Source organism: Dasypus novemcinctus, chromosome 4 (genome assembly GCF_030445035.2).
Source record: "Dasypus novemcinctus isolate mDasNov1 chromosome 4, mDasNov1.1.hap2, whole genome shotgun sequence".
NCBI classification, from domain to species: domain Eukaryota; kingdom Metazoa; phylum Chordata; class Mammalia; order Cingulata; family Dasypodidae; genus Dasypus; species Dasypus novemcinctus.
The window spans coordinates 12,083,285-12,102,815 of record NC_080676.1 but is presented as its reverse complement, the minus strand read 5'-3'; the positions used below and the strand labels follow the sequence as shown (position 1 = coordinate 12,102,815).

Genomic DNA, 19,531 nt, shown 5'->3' with positions numbered 1-19,531 from the left:
CTGCTTTATATTGAGGATGGAAAGGGGAGCCCTTCCCAGAGGCCAGGAGGTTTAGTAACTCACAGTTTGTTGTTTTGGGTTCTTCATCTCTCTGTCCCTCACCCTCCTGGACGCTATGAAGCACTGTCCTGGTCAGTTTTTAGCCATTTCTCTGTTGTTGTGAGAGAGCTGAGATGTGCCTGCCTTATCCAAAGCCATCTTCCCACAATCTACAGGTGTAAGGTTTTTATAGTCAAGTTGGGATGTGAAGTTTCTGCTGAAATGGTCATCTAGTTTGGTGGTTTCTCCAGGGCTTGGGGCTCTCTGTACTTGCTTACTTGTAGGATTGGAACTGTGTTAAGAAATGGTAGATGCTATGTGGTGTTTTTATAATTGTCTAACACAATCTGTGGCCAGCAATCTATAACCCTCAAGTGAAATCTGGCTTTGGCTATTTTTGTAAATGTTGGAGCACAGCTACACCCATTGGTTTATATATTGTCTATGACTGCTTTCTTGCTATAACAGTGGAGTTAAGTAGTTGAAACAGTGACTGTATGATCTGCAAAGTCTAACATATTTTCTATCTGACCCTATTCTAAAGCATCTCCACTGTCTAGAAGTAAAATAACAATCCTATCACATTAATGGAGTTGACATTATTCATTTACATCATGGGAATAACCAACATCTAGTACACATCATTAAAGAGACTATGATGCCAAACTTTCAGGGTATCTACATTCATATGACTGTGATGCCAGAGAATGATGCCCATTGTCTTCCACATTGAGCATCTGTGTCATCTGCCAGTCATTGAGTCACTCACTGGTAGCACTTCAGCTTCTTGACCTTGAGAACTGCAGTCATCTTGGATCAAAGTGGGCTTCTTCTTGTATATTTGACTGGGTTTTTGTTTCATATACTTTTCACATTGAAATAAACCTGAACAATGAAGTGATTGGGTAACTTTATATTTTTAATATCATTTTTATTAAAAGTCAATAATATTGATGATGTTCTTGGCTGAAGGAAAGAACATTGTACTTTCCACTAAAAAGCTGCCTTCTTAGCTTTGAAATGAGCAGAATACAATATTCTATATTTATGTAATGGAATCATAAGCGCTACAACTCAAAAGTCCCTTTACACCTTTCTAAGATATTTCATTGGCACTGTGTTGAGACTCATAGCCAGGGCAAGGCACCATAGGCATTATTAGTCTCCTTTTGCAGATTAAAAAAAAAAAGTAAGATATTGAGGTTGGGTATCTTATTCACAGTCTCACAACCAACTAGAAAAAAACTGAAACTTGCACCCAGGCATCTTGACTTTGGGTTTAGAGCCTTCTCATCTACCAGACACTGCCTCACATTTACCCTCACAGTCATCAGAATAAAAGTCAAATAAAAACCATGTCCTTCCTAACCCATGCCAACCCCAGCATGGCTAACACGTCCTTTTTGCAAACCCAAACTTCACTAAATTCATAACAAACCAAACACATGGATAACCCCTCTGCACCTCCAGCCACCGGTTCATGTTCCACTGTCCCCAAGCCCCATCAGTGCACATAAAATATCAAGTGAATTCACCACGTGCATGTGGTATTTTTCTTTCAAAGGGAATGCTCCAGACTCAGCTTTGATATTCTGCATAAATTCTGACATGCTCTGCCTCACTCAGGACCTACAGTTTTAAATGTTTTTGTTAGGAAATGAAGAATTTATAAGATCAGTTTATGGTAACATAAGCCAATGAAGGTGCAGATCAAATAACACACTGTCTAGCCTTTTTTGGGTGTGTGAGAACCACACATGTGAAAACCAGAAGAAAAAGCCAGTCCCCTTAAAGAACATGTGCTTCTTAATAAAGTCTAATGGTCTTAATTATGCCTACAGTGGTTTTGGACCAATAAAAAGAATGACTTTAGTAGCTCACTGGGAGAATAATCTGCATGTCTATGATTCACTAATGGAGTTAGATGGAGCCTTTCTTTACATAGTTCAAAGTATTTTGCTAGAGTCCCTCAGAGAAGATGAGCTACAGTGACTCTAAAGTATGACTGTGAGTCAATTTGACAATCATCTGTTTATTCATTCAGCTGACATTTATTGACATATTCGATTTGGCAGGTGTTTGGCTGAATAAGGATAAAGACGTGGGCCCTGCTTTTAAGTGGTTTGGGGACTAAGGGAGCTTAGATTCCACCTGAGCTCCATGTACTTAAGGTCATGCACCTAAGAAGGTTCAAAGGCTTGTCAGATAAGAACCTGAAATTTCTGTCGTAGTCCCATTACACCTTCCATTTGATACATTATCTTGACCCCCATTTGCACATACCTTTCTGGCACAGGACAGGAGAGGAGCTGGTGATCCTTTCCCAGCCATACTGGATTCGCCGTGAAGTGAATGGAGCTGAAGCTTCAGACGCCTTCATTTACATGGGCCCCTTCCAAGATCCGAGGAGGCCCCTAGCTCTGTTTTCTGGTGGACTTAGAAACTTTGTAAGATGGTTTTGTGTTATTGTTTCCAAAATGAATAAGCTTCAGGCCCCACAAAACCTGGATCAGACCTGCCCCCAAATCAAGACCTGCATGTGGAGTTGAAAGTTGCTTGTTGCTTGTTGCTTGTCTTTGGGTAGTGAAAGGGGCCCTCAGTGAGTGCTGAAACAGAGGCTCAGGGCTGTGGAGATGGCTCCCGTCCAGCAGTGTTTTTGAGTAAAACTCACATTGCTCTTGGACAACCCGGCTGTTGACTTGGCTCCCTACCTGGGCCTCCGCCCTTTGCCTCTAGGAGAGTTAACCTGAAGGAAGGGAAGCTCAACTCCGGATTGAATTTCTCACCGGGCAGAGACCCCACCCAATTTATTTTTTTAAGGACATTGGTAACCCACACACAATGCCTTGGAAATTAGGAAGTAATCCCTAGGTCAGGAGAGGTGGTCTGTCTGTCATCTTGGGAAGCATTTCATAATGCTGATTCTGTTCTTGGCAGCTCAGAGGCAGCTAAGAGTCAACTGGGGCAGAGACATTTATTTTTTCTTTTCACCATTTTATTTTTTTTTAAAAGATACATAGACATTTTTAGGACCTTTTTAAGAGACTCTTTTTCCATTTTTTATTATCTTTTTTTTTTTAAGTACAGAGATTACACAAAATGTTATGCTAGAAAACATGAGGTTCCCATATACCCCACTCCCCACCCCCACACACACTTTTCCCGTATCGACAACTTCTTTCATTAGTGTGGTACATTCATTGCATTTGATGAGTGCTTTTGGAGCAGTAAATTCAAGACCCGGAGGCTGTAGCTGCCCGGGTGGGCCGTGTGGCACCCAGCACGAAGGGCTTGAGTGGAAGACTGAGCTTCCCCCAGGTGTTCCGGGTGCTCTCGGGCACAGCCCGGCTGAGGCTGAGCCAGCAGCCCCTCCCAGCCCTCAGTTCCCCGCAGCCAGAGAGGCTGCGCTCTGTGGTTTAAATTAAAGGAGATGAGCTTCACACAAATTAGTTTTCCTTATTGATGTGGTGCATATTATAAGGATCGGGTCTCTTGTTTTCATTCAAATCCACGTGCTGCAATTTTTATTTAATTTAAAACTAAAGAGGAGCCGGGAGTTGCTGGAAGGCGGGGAAATGCCAAGCCCAATTGAGCCCTGGCAGCCTTCCTGAAGCCACTGTGACTTGGGAACTGGGAACTGCGGTCCAAAGGGCCACCGGGCAGAGCAGCTGGGCTTACCTGGGCAGGAGGGAAGCCAGGGACGCACCTGGGCAGATCATAGGTGCCAGATAATGTTAAGCAATGCTGGTCCTCAGACGTGTTGATTTCTGCTGCCCATTGAAGAAGACACTGAAACGCTGATATATACTGGCATATAAACTGGGAAGAGATTTTATCAGGAAAACGTGAACATAGTGTATGGTTATCATGTAAAACCTCATCTGTGCACTCACATTGCCGTAAAAACAACAGTACCCACTGTTGCCAGGCTCTGCTGCTGAAGCTGGTTTTTGCTCATTTTCTTGTCCACTGGCATTCATTAACATTCAAATAACTGCCAGCTCCACAGGATTAAGAGAAAGGAATGAACAAAAAAAAAAACACTTTAAATGAAGAAAAATTTCCCATTAGTTTTCATTCTTCTTTCCCTCTCACTTGTGAAAAGACCACCATTGCTATTCGAGTCTCGTGGAATGCTCGTGTCTGCACTTCACAGAGCACCAGTGCTCTGTGGGAGGAGAAGCTGAGACCCACAGCTAAGGAAGGAGGCCCCTTTCCATTACCTTTTCCATGAACCACCTATCAGGCCTTGGGCAGGAGCCAATTTGTGGCTTTGACCCAAAAGTGGTCTTATCCAGCTGATGTACCCATCCCCAGCCAGGAAGGAAACAGAAATGAAAATCATGAAAGTAAAGAGCATGAAGGTCATTGTTTCAGCAGAGACTAGAAACAGAAATCTATGTCACTGATGACCCAGGCCAGTGGCACTCCATTAAGCCACGAGGACTGTCCCACACCAAGATCAGCCACCATGTAAAAGGAACACTTCCATGCTTTAGATCTTGATATCCAAAAGTGCGGTCCATGGACCAGCAGTTTCAACATAATATGGGAGCTTGTTGGAAATACTGAATCCAATAATGCTCATTTTAACAAGACCCCCAGGTGATTCGTGTGCACATTAAAGTTTTGGAAACATGTCCCAAGGACACAATTGCAATTCATGGTCTTTGTTCTGAACCTCTCCAATCCATTCCACCCATCTCCTGTTTTGCTTTAGACCCTCCTGGATGCCAGTCTTGCTTCATGTTCTTATATTTGGCATCTAATGTGGGTAATACGATTTACCCAGTATTGACTATCTTCCAGTTCCTTGAGTATGCCAAGTCTTTCTCCCTGTTGAGACTCATGCTGTGCCTCTGCGCTGAATCCTTCCATAGTCACTCATCTCCACCGCCTTCCTTGGCTAATTCCTTTTCTTCTTCACATTTCAGTGGAGACATGCCTCCCACTCGAAAGCATTCGTAGCTTCTCAAGTCTGGGTTGGTGTCCATCCCATCTCTTTCAACAGCACTCAAATACTTCTGTCCCAGCAGCCATCACCATGACTGCAATTTGCCTGCCTGTATTGCCCCGTGGACTGGAAGCTTTGTGAGGGTAAATGCTTGTCTGCATGGGTCACTCTATACTCAACACCCAGCAAATTTTTGAAACCAAGTAGATGCTCCACAAATGTCTGGTGGATGTAGAGGCAAATGAATGAATGACTTACAACATTGTCTACTCAACTTAAAATTCTCCATTTCACTCATGCTGCCACTTAAAGACCTATCCATTCCTGTTCTAGCAGCCTTGGGACCTTCCTATCTCAGAACTGGCTACACAGGTAGGAGCTCAGCAACAGTGATTTTGAGGAAAGAGATCAACAAATAGAAAGCTTTTCATTTCTATTTTTTTTTAATTTAAGGAAACGTTTTGATTGGTTTTTTAAAGCTGAATCCAAGGCCGTTCTGCAGGCAGCCCGTACATTCCTGGGCTTCTTGACCAAGTACTTATCCATAGGGTTCCCTTCCACTGTCTGTAACACTGCATACACATGTGGGTGCTCTGAAGATACAAATCTTCTGTGAGAGGATGCCTATAGCTTGTGAACATTTCTTGGCTCTTTGTACCAGTAATTACTACAATGGCTGTATATTTCATAGAAATATCAAGGGTTTCGTGGTCCAAACAGGGGATCCAATAGGTACTGGAAGAAGAGGTAACAGTAGGGGCAAGAACTCTGAGGATGAATACAGTGAATATCTTAAGATAAATAAATTAGTGAGAGTCTAGTGTCGGGAGGAGATCATGGGGAGTTTGATTTTGTGTCAACCTGATCATTTCATTTCAACCTACTGTGGCTTAATATAAATCACAAGGTTAGAGGTGTTGTATCCATGGCTGATAATTGCCTGAACATCAGTGGATCCCGTTCTTCATCATCTATGGCAAGCAACCACATTTGGACATGAAGTACACAGTATTTGGTCAGGTAATAGATGGTCAAGAGACGTTAGATGAATTGGAGAAGTTACCAGTAAAAGAGAAGACTTACCGACCTCTTAATGATGTACACATCAAGGGCGTAACTATTCATGCCAATCCATCTGCTCAGTAGCTGTAATAGACCTATAAAAATACTTGGCAAGCTGTTCACAGAACACACTGATTGTGCTCTACCCGATTATAACTGTGTCAGAGATTGCATGATCCTTGTGCGTGTTTACAGCTAAGTTTTTCTATGAGTTGGTGGAAACAAAGGGAGATTAAAACAGCTTATATTTCCACTCTTAAGAGCATATTCCCTACTACAACTATTATCCAGTGTATTTCTTTAATTTTAATATAAAAAAGCTCTGTTTAATTTTTGTTACAAATAAACATTTATTTTTAATTTCTAAGACCTTTTAAAAAAAGAAAAAAAGAAGAGAAAACATTTTTTACCTAATCACTTCTGGCTAAAAATCATCCAGGCAGGCTGATTATCAGGAAATATTGTTAACACTTTCTCAAAAAGTAGCATTTGGATCTGAGAATATTTTTTATAGCTTTGCTTGTGTTGTGTTTGGGGGATGTGTTAATTTTCCAGTTAAAACCTTAGATCTAATTTTAAAACTTTAAGATTTTTATATGTGCCAGGTAGTTTAAACCAAGAACCTGGCTAAGACTAACTTTAGAGCTTAGGAAGGAGGATTTCTTACAAAATAAAAAAATTTTAAAAAAAGTATTGTCTAGGGCTTCTGTAACAGAGTACCAGAAAGTGGGTCGCTTAAAAGAACAGGAATGTACGTCTCCCAGTGCTGGGGGCTAGAAATGCAAAATCGGTGTCAGCACGGAGGTGCTCTGTTCAAAGTCATCAGGGAAGCATCTCTTCCCTGCCTCTCTCTCGGCTCCTGGCAGTGGCCAGGCATACTTGGTGTTCCTTGGCTCGTGGCATAACTCAATTTCTGCCTTTATTGATGCATGGCCATACTGTCTCTGTGCATGTATGTGTCCCTTCTCCCCTTCTTATAGACCTCGTCCTATTAGATCAAGGGCCCACCCTGTTCCAAAATGAGCACATCTTAATTTGCCTGATTCCATCTGTAACAGCCTAATTCAAAATAAGGTCCCATTCTGGGGTTGTGGGGATAAGGACTTCATCATATCTTTTGGGGAGACACAATTCAACATCTAACAAGTATATACAAGGGTTATCTCAATTTCTGAGCCCCCCTAAGCAGCAGACTTTCCCTTTTCTTCTCTCCTCTGTTGATCAGACTTCCAGAGAACGGCAGCTGGGAGGATGCCAGAGCAGGGGGCTTTCAAACATTCCTTCGCAGCCCACTCACCCTGAATCCTAGCGTTTTCTCCCTTTGCCAAGCTACATCTCCTCCCTGCCCTGAGCAGAGCTTGTGCAGTTAATTAGGCCCACTCTCTCTTCCTTACTAGAAGAGAGCCACTAACCAGCTAAGGGGGCCCAGGCTCAGAACTTTTTCTCCCTTAGAAGAGATGAACTTCCACCAGCCCCCACCTCTTTCTCATGCTCCCCACTGTGGCCAGAGCCAGGAATTAGCAAGCAGAGTGGCTGACCAAAGTGAATGGTCTTTGAATGGGACAGGGCTAACCAGCCTATGTAGGAAACCCCGAAAATGTTCCAACCAGGGCATCAACTAGTCACAGAAAAAGTCGTTTTGGATAACCACGAGCAGCATGGCTGAGACAAAGCAGACGAGAAGAGCAGACCCACAGGAATTTCTTATCCCGTTAAGTAATGAGTTTCAAAGGCTGAGAAAAGTTTATGTGATTATGATGAATTCAGAACATCCAAAAAATAGCTGAGAACTGGAGCCCACCCCATAGAGTTGTTTTCTCCTATTATTCGGGTAAAACATCATTCTTCACTTAGTTCCAAAATAAACTTACAATAAAAATTACCAGCTCTTGCCTTTTTAAGCAGAAAATTAGGTTTTGCTCTTTGGCACAGCACCATATTTTCTAAATAGAAACTACTGTCTTGGCAAAGTACAGAGGTCAGGCTTTGAAGCAGCTCAGCCTCTAGGGTCTAACCCTCTCCAAACCTCAGCTCTGTGGGCTGAGATCATAGTACTTACCTTAGAAGGTCATGATTGAAACTGATCAGGAAAATGTATAAAAATACCTGGCACAAGGTCTTCGACCTAGGAGACACTCAACAAATAGGAGCTACCGTCACTTTTTTTTTTTAAAGATTTATTTATTCCCCCCCCCCCGCTCCCACCCACCCCGGTTGTCTGTTCTCTGTGTCTATTTGCTGCGTCGTCTTCTTTGTCCGCTTCTGTTGTTGTCAGTGGCACTGGGAATCTGTGTTTCTTTTTGTTGCATCATCTTGTTGTGTCAGCTCTCCATGTATGCGGCGCCATTCCTGGGCAGGCTGCACTTTCTTTCGCACTGGGCAGCTCTCCTTACGGGGCGCACTCCTTGCACGTGGGGCTCCCCTACGTGGGGGACACCCCTGTGTGGCAGGGCACTCCTTGCACGCATCAGCACTGCACATGGGCCAGCCCCACACGGGTCAAAGAGGCCTGGGGTTTGAACCGTGGACCTCCCATGTGGTAGACGGACGCCCTAACCAAATTAACCTGTTCATTGAGGCAAAGAAATGGACTACATTATTTTCCCCCATTTTCCACCTGAATTTACTCACTAATTGCCTCCTTCTTTTGGCATTGAATAGACATAATCTTAGAAAACTGTCAACGCTAGAGAATCAAGTTCAAAAACAAAGTCTGTCTGTGCCCAGCACAAGTCCTTCTAATTTCCCCCTCAGGTTCTGTAGATAGAATTCAGAAGTCAATAAGATTGACTTAACTATATGTGCAAATGAGCAAAAAGTAGTTACCTTTAAAAACGCCTTGTACTAAATTTCCATGGAGCCATTAAGTCATTTAGAAATGTTCAGCATTATCACCAATACTTTGTGAGGTTCAAAAGTTGTGTGGGGCAGGCAGGTTCTTCACATACTGACTAAACCTCAGTGAGTAAGAGGGGATCCTCCAGCCCCACCAACCAACCTCCCACTGACCCTGCCGGAAAGGTTTATTCAAAGCACCAGGAATTTTTAGAGGACCCGTGGTTCCACAAGGAGGCAAGAGAGAGAGAGATGCTGAGGAAGGCATCCTGCCCGGGAACTGCAGCCTTTCCCTCCCTCCACACTCACCATCCACTCTCCCACAGTGTTAAGAAAGATTTCATACCCTTTCTTAGAGCTGCTTCAAATTCTACAAGTAACCCTGAAAGCACGTGTGTTAGCAAGCATTTTTTTAAAAGGTCGATTTTATTTTATTTATCCCCCTTCCCTCAGATGGTTCTCTCATTGTCTGCTGGTTGTCTGCTCATTGTCTGCTCATTGTCTGCTCATTGTCTGCTGGTTGTCTGCTCGTTGTCTGCTCACCTTCTCCAGGAGGCTGTGGGAGCCCAACCCGGGACCTCCCACACGAGAGGGGAGCACCCAACAGCCTGAGCCACATCCGCTCCCCACAGGCTGCAGCGTCTGCTGGCTTGTGGCATCTGCTGTTGTGGCGCCGACTAGCTCGTCGCAGTGGGCGCAGAGTTTTAACTCATTGTGGCTGGAGGCTGCCTCTGCTGGTCTTCGTTTTGGAGGCACTGGGACCCGAACAGGGACCTCCCATGTGATAAGCGGGCCCCCAAGTGGTTGAGTCACATCCACTTCCCTTAACAAGTGCTTTCAAATGCACATCCCACAGGCAGGATTGTGTCCTATCCTTCCTCAACAAAGTCCTTCTGATTGGGTTCTTCCGAGCATGGAGCTCATTCCAGTTGCCTGATGAGGGTGGTCTGGGGGAACGTGGAGCAAAATGAGGGCTGTCGGTGTCGAAGATGCCGGAGGAAGGGGCAAAGAGAGAGGACACGTGGGAAGAGTTGGGGTGAGGGCCAAAAGGCAAAATAACAGTTTCAAAATGTTGCCTGGGATTGATCTTTTTTACTATTAAAGGGGAAGAAAATTTTCTTCTCACCTTTTCTTAAAAACTCAGACTCTTACTATAACCATGAATTTCAAAGTATTAGGAGTTGAATATTCAATGAGGAGAAGAAAACCCAAGTTTAATAATAGCTGTGCCATTTACTGGGTAACCTTGGAGAAGTCACTACATCTCTCCCAGTCCCTATTCCCTCATCTGTTAAAAAAATAACAGTGAGTCTACAGAGTGCTGGAGTTTAGGTAGATGTAAAGGATAGGCTATGCTGCTGTAACTCGTAGGGCCCCTAAACGCAAGGGCTTCATCACAGTGCTCATTTTTCTCTGCCTCATGCCCCAGTCCAGGGTTGATAGTAACCTGGGGAGGTGGGGGCAGTGCTTCTTCTCCAGAGGGTGATTCAGACAGAACATGGTGGCTTTGTAAGTCCCTAAAATAAGGTTTCTAGAAGCATCATCCCTAGGCCAGCAGCAGTATCACCATCTCTGGAAACATGTTAGAAAGGCAAATTCTGGGTCCTACCCCAGACTACAGAATCCGACACACTGGGAGTGGAGCCCAGTACCCTGAGTTTGAAAAGGCCCTCCAGGGGATTCTAATGTAGCTCAAGTGTAAGAATCCCGGCCCTAGGGACTCAGCATGATTTACGTCCAGAGGAAGGGGAAGAGGCCGTGGGGGAGGGAGGACAGGACAGCCCTCTCTTAAAAGCCTTGGTCCAGAAGTGGCAGCTGTCACTCTGGCTCTCGTTTCACTGGTGAGGTGTCATAGGGCCACACGCAGCCGTAAGGGGTGCGAGTAAACGTCGTTGATGCAGTGAGAGCAGCATGCCATGGATGAGCGCAATGGATTTTAGTGGACAAATAGCCATCGTTGCCAAAAGAACCCTCCCCCGCAGCGCCAGCATCATTTATAACATTGCTACTACGGAAAAGTGCATTTGAGAATTGAAACCAGAATTTTTCAACGTCAGAAGCCTTTCGCCATTTTGGACCAGATCATTCCTGGTAATTCTAATGTGTATCATAGGACATGTCACAGCACCCCTGGCCTCTGCTGACTAGGTGACAGGAGCACTCCCCTCCTTGTGACCATCAAAACTGTCTCCAGACAGCGCCAAATGTCCCCTGCAGGACAAAATCGCTCCAGATGAGCGATTTGTCACCTGAAGCACAACCTGGCCTGAGTTGAGTACCGCCCACAGCGCTGACTTTCTCCTGATCCCAAACCAGTTACCCTTCTCGTGATACCCTCCGGAAGGGTTCAGCAACCTGCCAGTAAAGATTATCCCACAGCTTACCACCACATCCACCTTACCGCCACAAAACAAACCTCCCAGGCCAGAGGCATCTCTGAACGTTGGCTTCAGCGCTGGGGCAGAGCCAATCCTATTTACGGTAATCCTGCCTGGCTGCCCAAGGCTTGCAAGCTGCATTTTTTTTCTTTAAAGATTTATTTTTTATTTATTTCTCTCCTCTTCCCTCCCTTCCGCCCATTGTCTGCTCTCTGTGTCCATTTGGTGTGTGTTCTTCTGTGTCCACTTGTTGGTTTTTTTTTAAGATTTCTTTCTTTCTTTCTCGCCGCCCCCCCTCCAGTTGTCTGTTCTCTGTGTCTATTTGCTGCATCTTGTTTCGTTGTCCGCTTCTGCTGTCATCAGCGGCACAGGAATGTGTCTCTTTTTGCTGCGTCATCTTGTTGTGTCAGCTCTCCGTGTGTGTGGCGCCATTCTTAGGCAGGCTGCACTTTCTTTCCCGCTGGGCGGCTCTCCTTACGGGGCGCACTCCTTGCACGTGGGGCTCCCCTACTTGGGGGACACCCCTGCGTGGCAGGGCACTTCTTGTGTGCATCAGCACTGTGCATGGGCCAGCTCCACACAGGTCAAGGAGGCCCCAGGTTTGAACCGCCGACCTCCCGTGTGGTAGACGGACGCCCTAACCACTGGGCCAAGTCTGTTTCCCTTCTGTGTCCACTTGTATTCTTGTCATCGGCACTGGGAATCTGTGTCTCTTTTTGTTGCGTCATCTTGCTGCGTCAGCTCTCCGTGTGCGGCACCATTCCTGGGCAAGCTGCACTTTTTTCGCACTGGGCAGCTCTCCTTACAGGGTGCACTCTTGTGCATGGGGTTCCCCTACGTGAGGGACATTGTTGTGTGGCACTGCACTCCTTGTGCGCATCAGCACTGCCCATGGGCCAGCTCATCACATGTGTCAGGAGGCTGTGGGTTTGAACCCTGGACCTCCCATGTGGTAGGTGGATGCTCTCTCTGTTGAGCCAAATCCGCTTCCTGCAAACTGCATTTTATGCAAAGATATAAAGTTACGCTATATTCCTTCTCAGTGGGCTTAAGTTTAAGTGATTCACGTTCCGGAAGAGAGATGAAGGTAAGAAAGTTCTGCTAGTCTAACACGGACTTAGGTTCCAGAAAAACTCAATTTATTTTTGAATGCAGAAGGCTTTTCCACTGAAACAATCTGTTGGCTTCACCACTGTGTGATAAAATGATGTTGAACTGAAAATGGAAACTGTGTAGCAAGATTGTACTATTCTGGAAAATGTATTTTGAAAGTAGTTACAGGATCATGAGACTTGGGAGGGTAAAAGCAATATATAATTCAATTATAGACCCAAACCAGGGTTGATTTACCAGATTAATAAGAAGAATGTGTTAAATCTTTGAAATCACTCCTCTAACAGTACTTGAAGTGAAAGGGGGAAAAAAGGAATGCAATGGATTTTGTCCCAAATGGAAAGAAACACAGCAGGATAACTCAGCTACAGGTCCTTTCTTTTAGGAAAGGATGGAGTACCGTCTCACGCCAGTTCTGCCTCTCTGTCCATCTACTGCTCATTTCCTTTTGGGTTCCAGATGTGCATTCAAATCCTTAACGTGATAAGCCCCTCATTCAACCATGATGCTGTCATGCAGTGCTTTAAGGAGTATGTGCTCAGGGGATGCCACTGGGAACACGCCAGACAAGAGCTCTGTTCTCATGGAGCTCACTCTCTAGTACAGGGAGAAAGATCTTAAAGATTAAAAAATAAACATGATAATCCAGGTGGTGAGAGGTGCAATGAAAGACATACAAAAAGCACCTGGGCTAAGGTGGTGCTACTTAGATTGGATGGTCAGGACGGGCCTTTCCGAGCCTGAGCTGATGAGGACAGCCAGCCAGGGCAATGCCTTTGAGGAGGGCTGGAGGTGAGAGTGCAGCAAGGACAGGGCCTGGGGCAAAACCAACCTTGGTTTAAAATAAACTTACAGGTTCAAGCTCCAAACTCTCCTCCCATCTTCCACTCTCTCCAATAAAACAGCCCTAACCTCCCTTTGATTCCAAACTCTTATGTCCAGTCTCCCACTCAACCTTTGCTCGTGGCTGAATCAGATTTACTATTGCCCCAACCTAACTCTTGGTCCTGCCCTTATACTCAATCCTGCTTTCTGAACCACTTTCCCCAATTTTTCCTGTCGCTCAGGCCGTAAGTCCTTGGAGTGCTCTTTTCTTCTCCTTTGCGTTATCCAATCATCAGCAAATGTTACCTACCTTTGACATGCATCCAGCAGCTTCCACTCCCACCTCTTTCTAAGTGCCACCAGGCTGGTCTGATCCATTTCACTTTTTGCTTGGACAAATGCAGTAGCCTTCTCACTGGCCTCCTATCTCCATCCTGGAAAACTGTTCTCTGTCTGGGGGCCAGAGTGATCCTTTCAAGCAAAGAACACATCCTGTCCCTACGCTGCCTGAAACCAGCCAAAGCTTTCCATCTCAGAATAAAATGAAAAATCTTTGTTTGGCCTAAAAGGGTTACCGGGATCTGCCTCTGTTACCCCTCAGGCCTTATCTCCCTTCACTCCCGGGCTCATTCATTCCGCTCCAGCCACATGGGTCTCCTTGCTACTTCTGCAACCTTCCAGCACACCCCTGCCTTAGAGCCTATGCCCCTTCAATTTCCTCAGCCTAAAATGTGATCTTCCAGACATACACTGGCTTCTCCCTCACTCCATTCAGATCTCTACTCAAATGCCACCTAAGCAGAGGCCATGCTGGCCACCATAAACCTCTCTCTCTCTCTCTCCCCCCTCATAGCACCTTACACAGTATATTTTATGGGTTCGTGACTCTATTGTTTCTAACGACTCTAGATGCTTCCTCAAGGCTGGCACTATCTCTTGTTTGCTGCTATGCCCTGGAATCCAAATGAATGAATGAACGGATGAAATACATGAATATCATTGTCACATAGCTAGAGGGTCTGAATCGACTGCATTTACTGAGTACTAAGGGAGGTATAAGAACTCTAAGGAAAACCTAATTCCACACTTTTAAAAGATTAAGAGTTGGGGGGAAAGGATAGACCACATTAAGTCCCTGAATCACCTCAGTCTGTAAATTCTTAACACAACATATTGCATGAGCAGTATGTTTTATAGGATCTCTAAAAAAGAGAGGACAGCGTGGATGGGAATAATCTGGGAAAGCTCGATGGGGATGGGATAGGAGTGGAAAGGTGGGTCAAATGGGTGGGGTTTGGAGAAGCCCAAAGGCAGGCGGACTTCCAGAAAAGGTGAGGCAGGAGGTGGACAACGGAGTCGTGGCTGGGAGGCAAGGACGCTGATCATTTATGAGAAGAGGCAAGAGGGACTTGCTGCTGCGGAAGGTTTTCAGTGGAGAGGAGAAGGCAAATGGGACTGGGGTGAGCCCGAAATGTTTCTGTGGGCCGTGGGTGGCCCCTTGTGGGTTCCGGGCGGGAACACGGCCTCCTGACGCTGGGTTTGGGGGAAACCGTTCTGAGGCATGTAGGGAGCATAGCCTGGAAGGACAGAGGCTGAGAGGAGAGGAGAACCCAGGGTGGGGCACAGGCAGGCATGAGGTGAGGGGCCTCGGACCGAGGTGGTGCCGCGCCAGTGCGGAGTGAGAGGAGTGAAGGCACCACGTACATGGTCCTCAGTTTCTCCACTTGTTCCCTGCTCACTCAGACTCCCTAGGGTCAGGAACCTGGCAGGAATGAATATAAATATGTCCATGTTTAAGTTCAATTGATGATTCAGATGGGCGTTTGCAGTTAAAGAATTAAGAGCTCCCTTTAGAGAAGGCGCACCCAGGGTCCCGATGAGGCTGCCTGCTCGTGATCGTGCAACCTGTCAGGGGCAGGTCTGAGAACAGGTCCCAAGTCTCCTGACTCTCAATATGACACTTGGCAGGTCTCAGTAAATAATAAAAGACAGAAGTTGAGCCTGCAGAAACACTCAGCTATTATGTTAGGAGGCATCGATCACTTTTCCATATGTAATCTGCAATCATGAAGAATCGATCTGAATAATTTTTTGAGCTCCTACTGTGTGCTTGGCACTGTGCTAGGAGTTGCAGATAAACAAAGAGCCAGCCAATTCCCACCTGAGGAAGTAAATGCTGAGAGAGAACTACCACAGGTGTGCTAGGAATGAGCACATGTCCCAGTTAGCCTGGGACATCAAAGGAGGCTTCATGGGAGCAGCAGCGTCTTAGCTGGGCTCTGAAGAGCTGCTGGAATTAGGTGAAGTGAGGCTGACGGGGAAGGGGAAAAGGAACTGGAGAGATTTGAGTGGGAGAAAACAATTCAGGCAGAGAAAACCATGTCCACAAAGACTTTCTCCTTTAGCCCACCGTTGGTTTTCAGCACCCAAAAACCTGCCCATCTGTTGACAATGGTGATGATATGGGCCCGCATGAGATTGAGCTGTCCTATCTTTGTCTACATCAGCTTATACTCTCAGCGCAAGCTCTCCCCATCTCTAATATACCTAATCACAGTCAACCTTTCCAGAGAGCCACTTTTGAGGAGCCATGAGCCGTAGCCTTGGAATGGAAGAGCCCAAACTTCCTCATCGTTGCATTTACCCACTGTGTCTTAGCACATAGCGAGTGTTCGATAAATGTCTATACTATTTGTCTATTGCTTTGCACCTTCAATAAAGAGGCCCTAAGGCAAACTTATATTCCTGTGATTCAAATGTAGTTATATCTGATCTTCATCCATTCAGAACACATTTGCAAAATTATAACTGATTAAAAGCTTCACTTTTGCCCTTTAAAGATAAACAGGAAGCTGCGTATTTTCTGCAGCAGGGGTCCCTGATAGAAAGCTTTCCTTGGTTCCCTCCTATTGTTATTAATAGAACACCAACATAATTAACATAAGAAGCCCTTAGAGGCCAATTTTAAATGAAACCACATTTAATTGCTGGTAATTCCTTTATTCCCCAAGATGCTAAATTTCCCACTGTGCATGTGAAATATGTCAAAACCTCTGCTGAGTAAACCCATCAAAAATGAAATGGTACAGTCTATCAACCCTCAAAAGTATAGAATTATTTCCCTTAGGTGGCTAAAATAAAGAGAAAAAGAAAGGAAATCCAAGGGGTCAGATGACCCATAAAAAAAATAAAAATTTAAAAAATGACTTCTGAATTTCCTGAGCTTCTAAGTGATATGGTATGCATTTTGCTAAAACTAAAATCCTGTCAAACTTAAATTTTTGTTTCTGGAATTTTGCTGGTGTCCTAAGTAATTTGTTGCAATCCTAAAGTCCTGTGTTTCCAAAATCCATGGTGTGAAGAAGATGGGATTGGTGTGCACAGCGCCTCCACGCAGGAGGAAATCAAAACTTATCTATTGAGTGAAGCAATGAATGGCCATTCATTTGACGTTTGTCTAGGTTCCGATGTGCTGTAAGTAATTGTGGGGTCATAAGGGATGATATAGGCAATGTTCTTCCAATTTGGAGTTGTAAATTAGCTCCACTTTGTCCATTTAGCAACTTCTGCATTCTCAGGTCCATGCCCCGGTGTTGCCACGCCTTCTCATATGTGGCATGCGCCTCAGATGCCTCCTTGTCCAAAATCCCCATTTCTGTGTCCTTTCGGGTGGTCTGGACATATGAGGAAGGCATCCTCTTGTCAACATCCTGGAGTTAGGCCCTGATTAGCAATGTTTTTTTAATCTGCCACAAGTTTAGAGCAGTTGTTGCACTTTTCCATATTTTTCCAGAGATCTCTACATTGCCTCTCAGTAAACATGGAGCATTGTATCTACAGAATATATATCTTTTCAGAAGTCAGAATAACAGATATCTTCTGAGTATATGTTTAAACCTAAAACTGCTTATGCATCGATAATTTAGATTTAAGAGGACCGTTACACAGTTTAACGTAATAACAACCCAATATTAAACCTATTTAGGAAGATTAATGATTGCATACTCCCTTGCCCTTGAATACTAACACAAAAGAGTCCACAATAAGCACACTATAACAAGCTTTTATTTTTATTCCAAATTGTATTCTTTTCTTTCTCACAAAAATTCAAAGAATATTAATATCCATAGTAAGAAAAAAAGAGATAGTCTCATCCTCTAATACTCACTGCCTAGCTTCAGATACTGCTGCTTTATGGACATTTCTAGCAATATGAGCTTGAGGAAAAGAGAAAATGAAAAGACCACCTTTCATCTTTAGTCTTCTACTTTGATTAGACACAGCTGGGAGCTCTGCCTTGACCTACAAGTTCTCTCGTCAGATACAAAAGTCTACTGCAGACTTTTGAGTTCTCATTCGCTAATGACACGATTTGTATTTCCTGGAGAGAACATTATTAAAATATTCCCCAGTGCTAGGGATTATTGATATTCCTACTCTCTGGCCCGCAGCTGGGTCGGCCATGCTGGAATACCTCTTTCCTTTCTAGGAGGGGCGGGGATTGTGGGAATTTCCTCTTGAGTATGTATGTCTTATCGAGTGTTCAAGAATGTCTGATGTATATGAAATTTTTAAAAATATGGATCTACTTCAAATGTTATCATCTTTATCTTTGGGCCATTTCCTTGTCTACATGGAGATGTAGAATAATTTCTTTCCCCCATTACATTTGTTCCTTGAAGGTATTTTATAATTGGAGTGCATGTTCCTCTCCTATTCTGAAGCTTCTTTGTTTCAGGCTAAACATATTAAATCTCTCTAGTCTAATCCTCTGGATCTTGTGTTATGCTACTTGTCTCTTGTGTGTTCTCGGCATTGAGATAAGAAAGAAGCACAGTATTTTAAGTTGAGAACCTGTGGATGATTATTGTTTTCTTCATCCTACCCTGTATCCAATTTTAAACATTTCTCTAATGTATGATTGAAGATTTGGAAATTAGAACGCAAGATATTACAGTAAATATAAAAAGCAGACCACTGTGGTTTTATGCATGTGATTTAAACCTTCCCATAAAAATAACCAAATCACTACCTCTTTGACTTATACTTGCTGTCATTATAAATGTTTATTTGCCTTGTTACTTGATATAACAGACTTTAAAAGCCTTGGAAGGCTTGGGTTACCGGGGAGAGACCTTCCATTTTAACACTTTTAATTCCCTATCCCTTGCTTTTATTTACATTTTTACAAAGCCTACCTCTCTATTTTTATTAGTGCCATTACACTTTGATTTGAAGTTTTAGCAGGTTGGGGTTTGGAAAATATATCTTCTTGCAGATATATTTAATAAGTGTCCATAAAAATTCAATTAGCATATTAAGTTATTAAAGAAGAAAAGATGAGACAAGAAAAAAAGCAAGTTTTCACAGATTAGTTGAGAGTATAAGCATTTCAAAGGAGTACGTACCCATGCTGGATTAATTTCAATTATTTAATTATATGTTAATTTTCAGTGATCCATAAACTTGATCTTCCTTGTTGTCTGACACATTTGAATTTAAGAAAATAGTTGTGCCCAGAAGTTATAGAAATGGAGGACAGATTAGTGGTTGCCAGGAGTTCAGGAAGGACTGGGGACTGGAGAAAAGTAAGTGTGGTCGTAAAAGGGAAGGCTCCTGGAGGCGATGGAATTGTTCCGTAGGTTGACTGTATGCATGTCAGTATTAGTACCATACTATGGTTTTGCAAGATGTTACCATTGAAGCAAACTGGAGGAAGTGTGTATTGTTTCTTACAACTGCATGTGAATCTATAATTATCTCGAAATATAAAGTTAAATTGAAAAAGGTATTTGTGTTAGCAAACTGTACAGATAAACCCAGTGAAATGAGATTGAGCCCTGCAAGATGGTTGTTTTCCCTTTTTTTTCTCTGCCAGGTTTGCGAGGCGCGATCGCATTTGCCTTAGCTATTCGGAACACAGAATCACAGCCCAAACAAATGATGTTTACCACCACGCTGCTCATTGTTTTCTTCACCGTCTGGGTATTTGGAGGAGGAACGACGCCCATGCTGACGTGGCTTCAGATCAGGTCAGTGGCCCTATTTAACACAGGACATCATGATGAGGAACGCTGTGTTGATCAATTACTGGGGTTGCTGAGTACAATGACAGTCTTGTACACTAACTTTCCCTGCGGTAAACTTGACCTTCACTCACTCACAAGGTGAAACAATTACTACATGACACCATTTGAATGGACTTTTCCAAGGGTCCCAGAAATCCCAGGATGATGTCTATTTATAGTCTGTCACTGCTAATGAATTTATTTATCTATTAATCCTTGCATTTAACAACATTCATTGTATGACTATGATACACTGT

The 19,531-nt window shown here is 44.0% G+C and overlaps 1 protein-coding gene and 1 pseudogene across 2 annotated transcripts in view; both read left to right on the top strand.

Annotated features, from left to right (window-relative positions):
• The window catches only part of SLC9A9 (solute carrier family 9 member A9), a 615,414-nt gene that overhangs the window by 359,270 nt on the left and 236,613 nt on the right, over positions 1-19,531 (top strand). For both annotated transcript variants that reach the window (XM_058295117.2, XM_058295118.2), the window contains exon 12: positions 19,085-19,238. In XM_058295117.2, the coding sequence (XP_058151100.1) occupies positions 19,085-19,238 (154 nt within the window). The remainder of the gene's footprint in view (positions 1-19,084; positions 19,239-19,531) is intronic.
• On the top strand, positions 5,084-7,877 carry LOC139438749 (peptidyl-prolyl cis-trans isomerase-like 3; annotated as a pseudogene).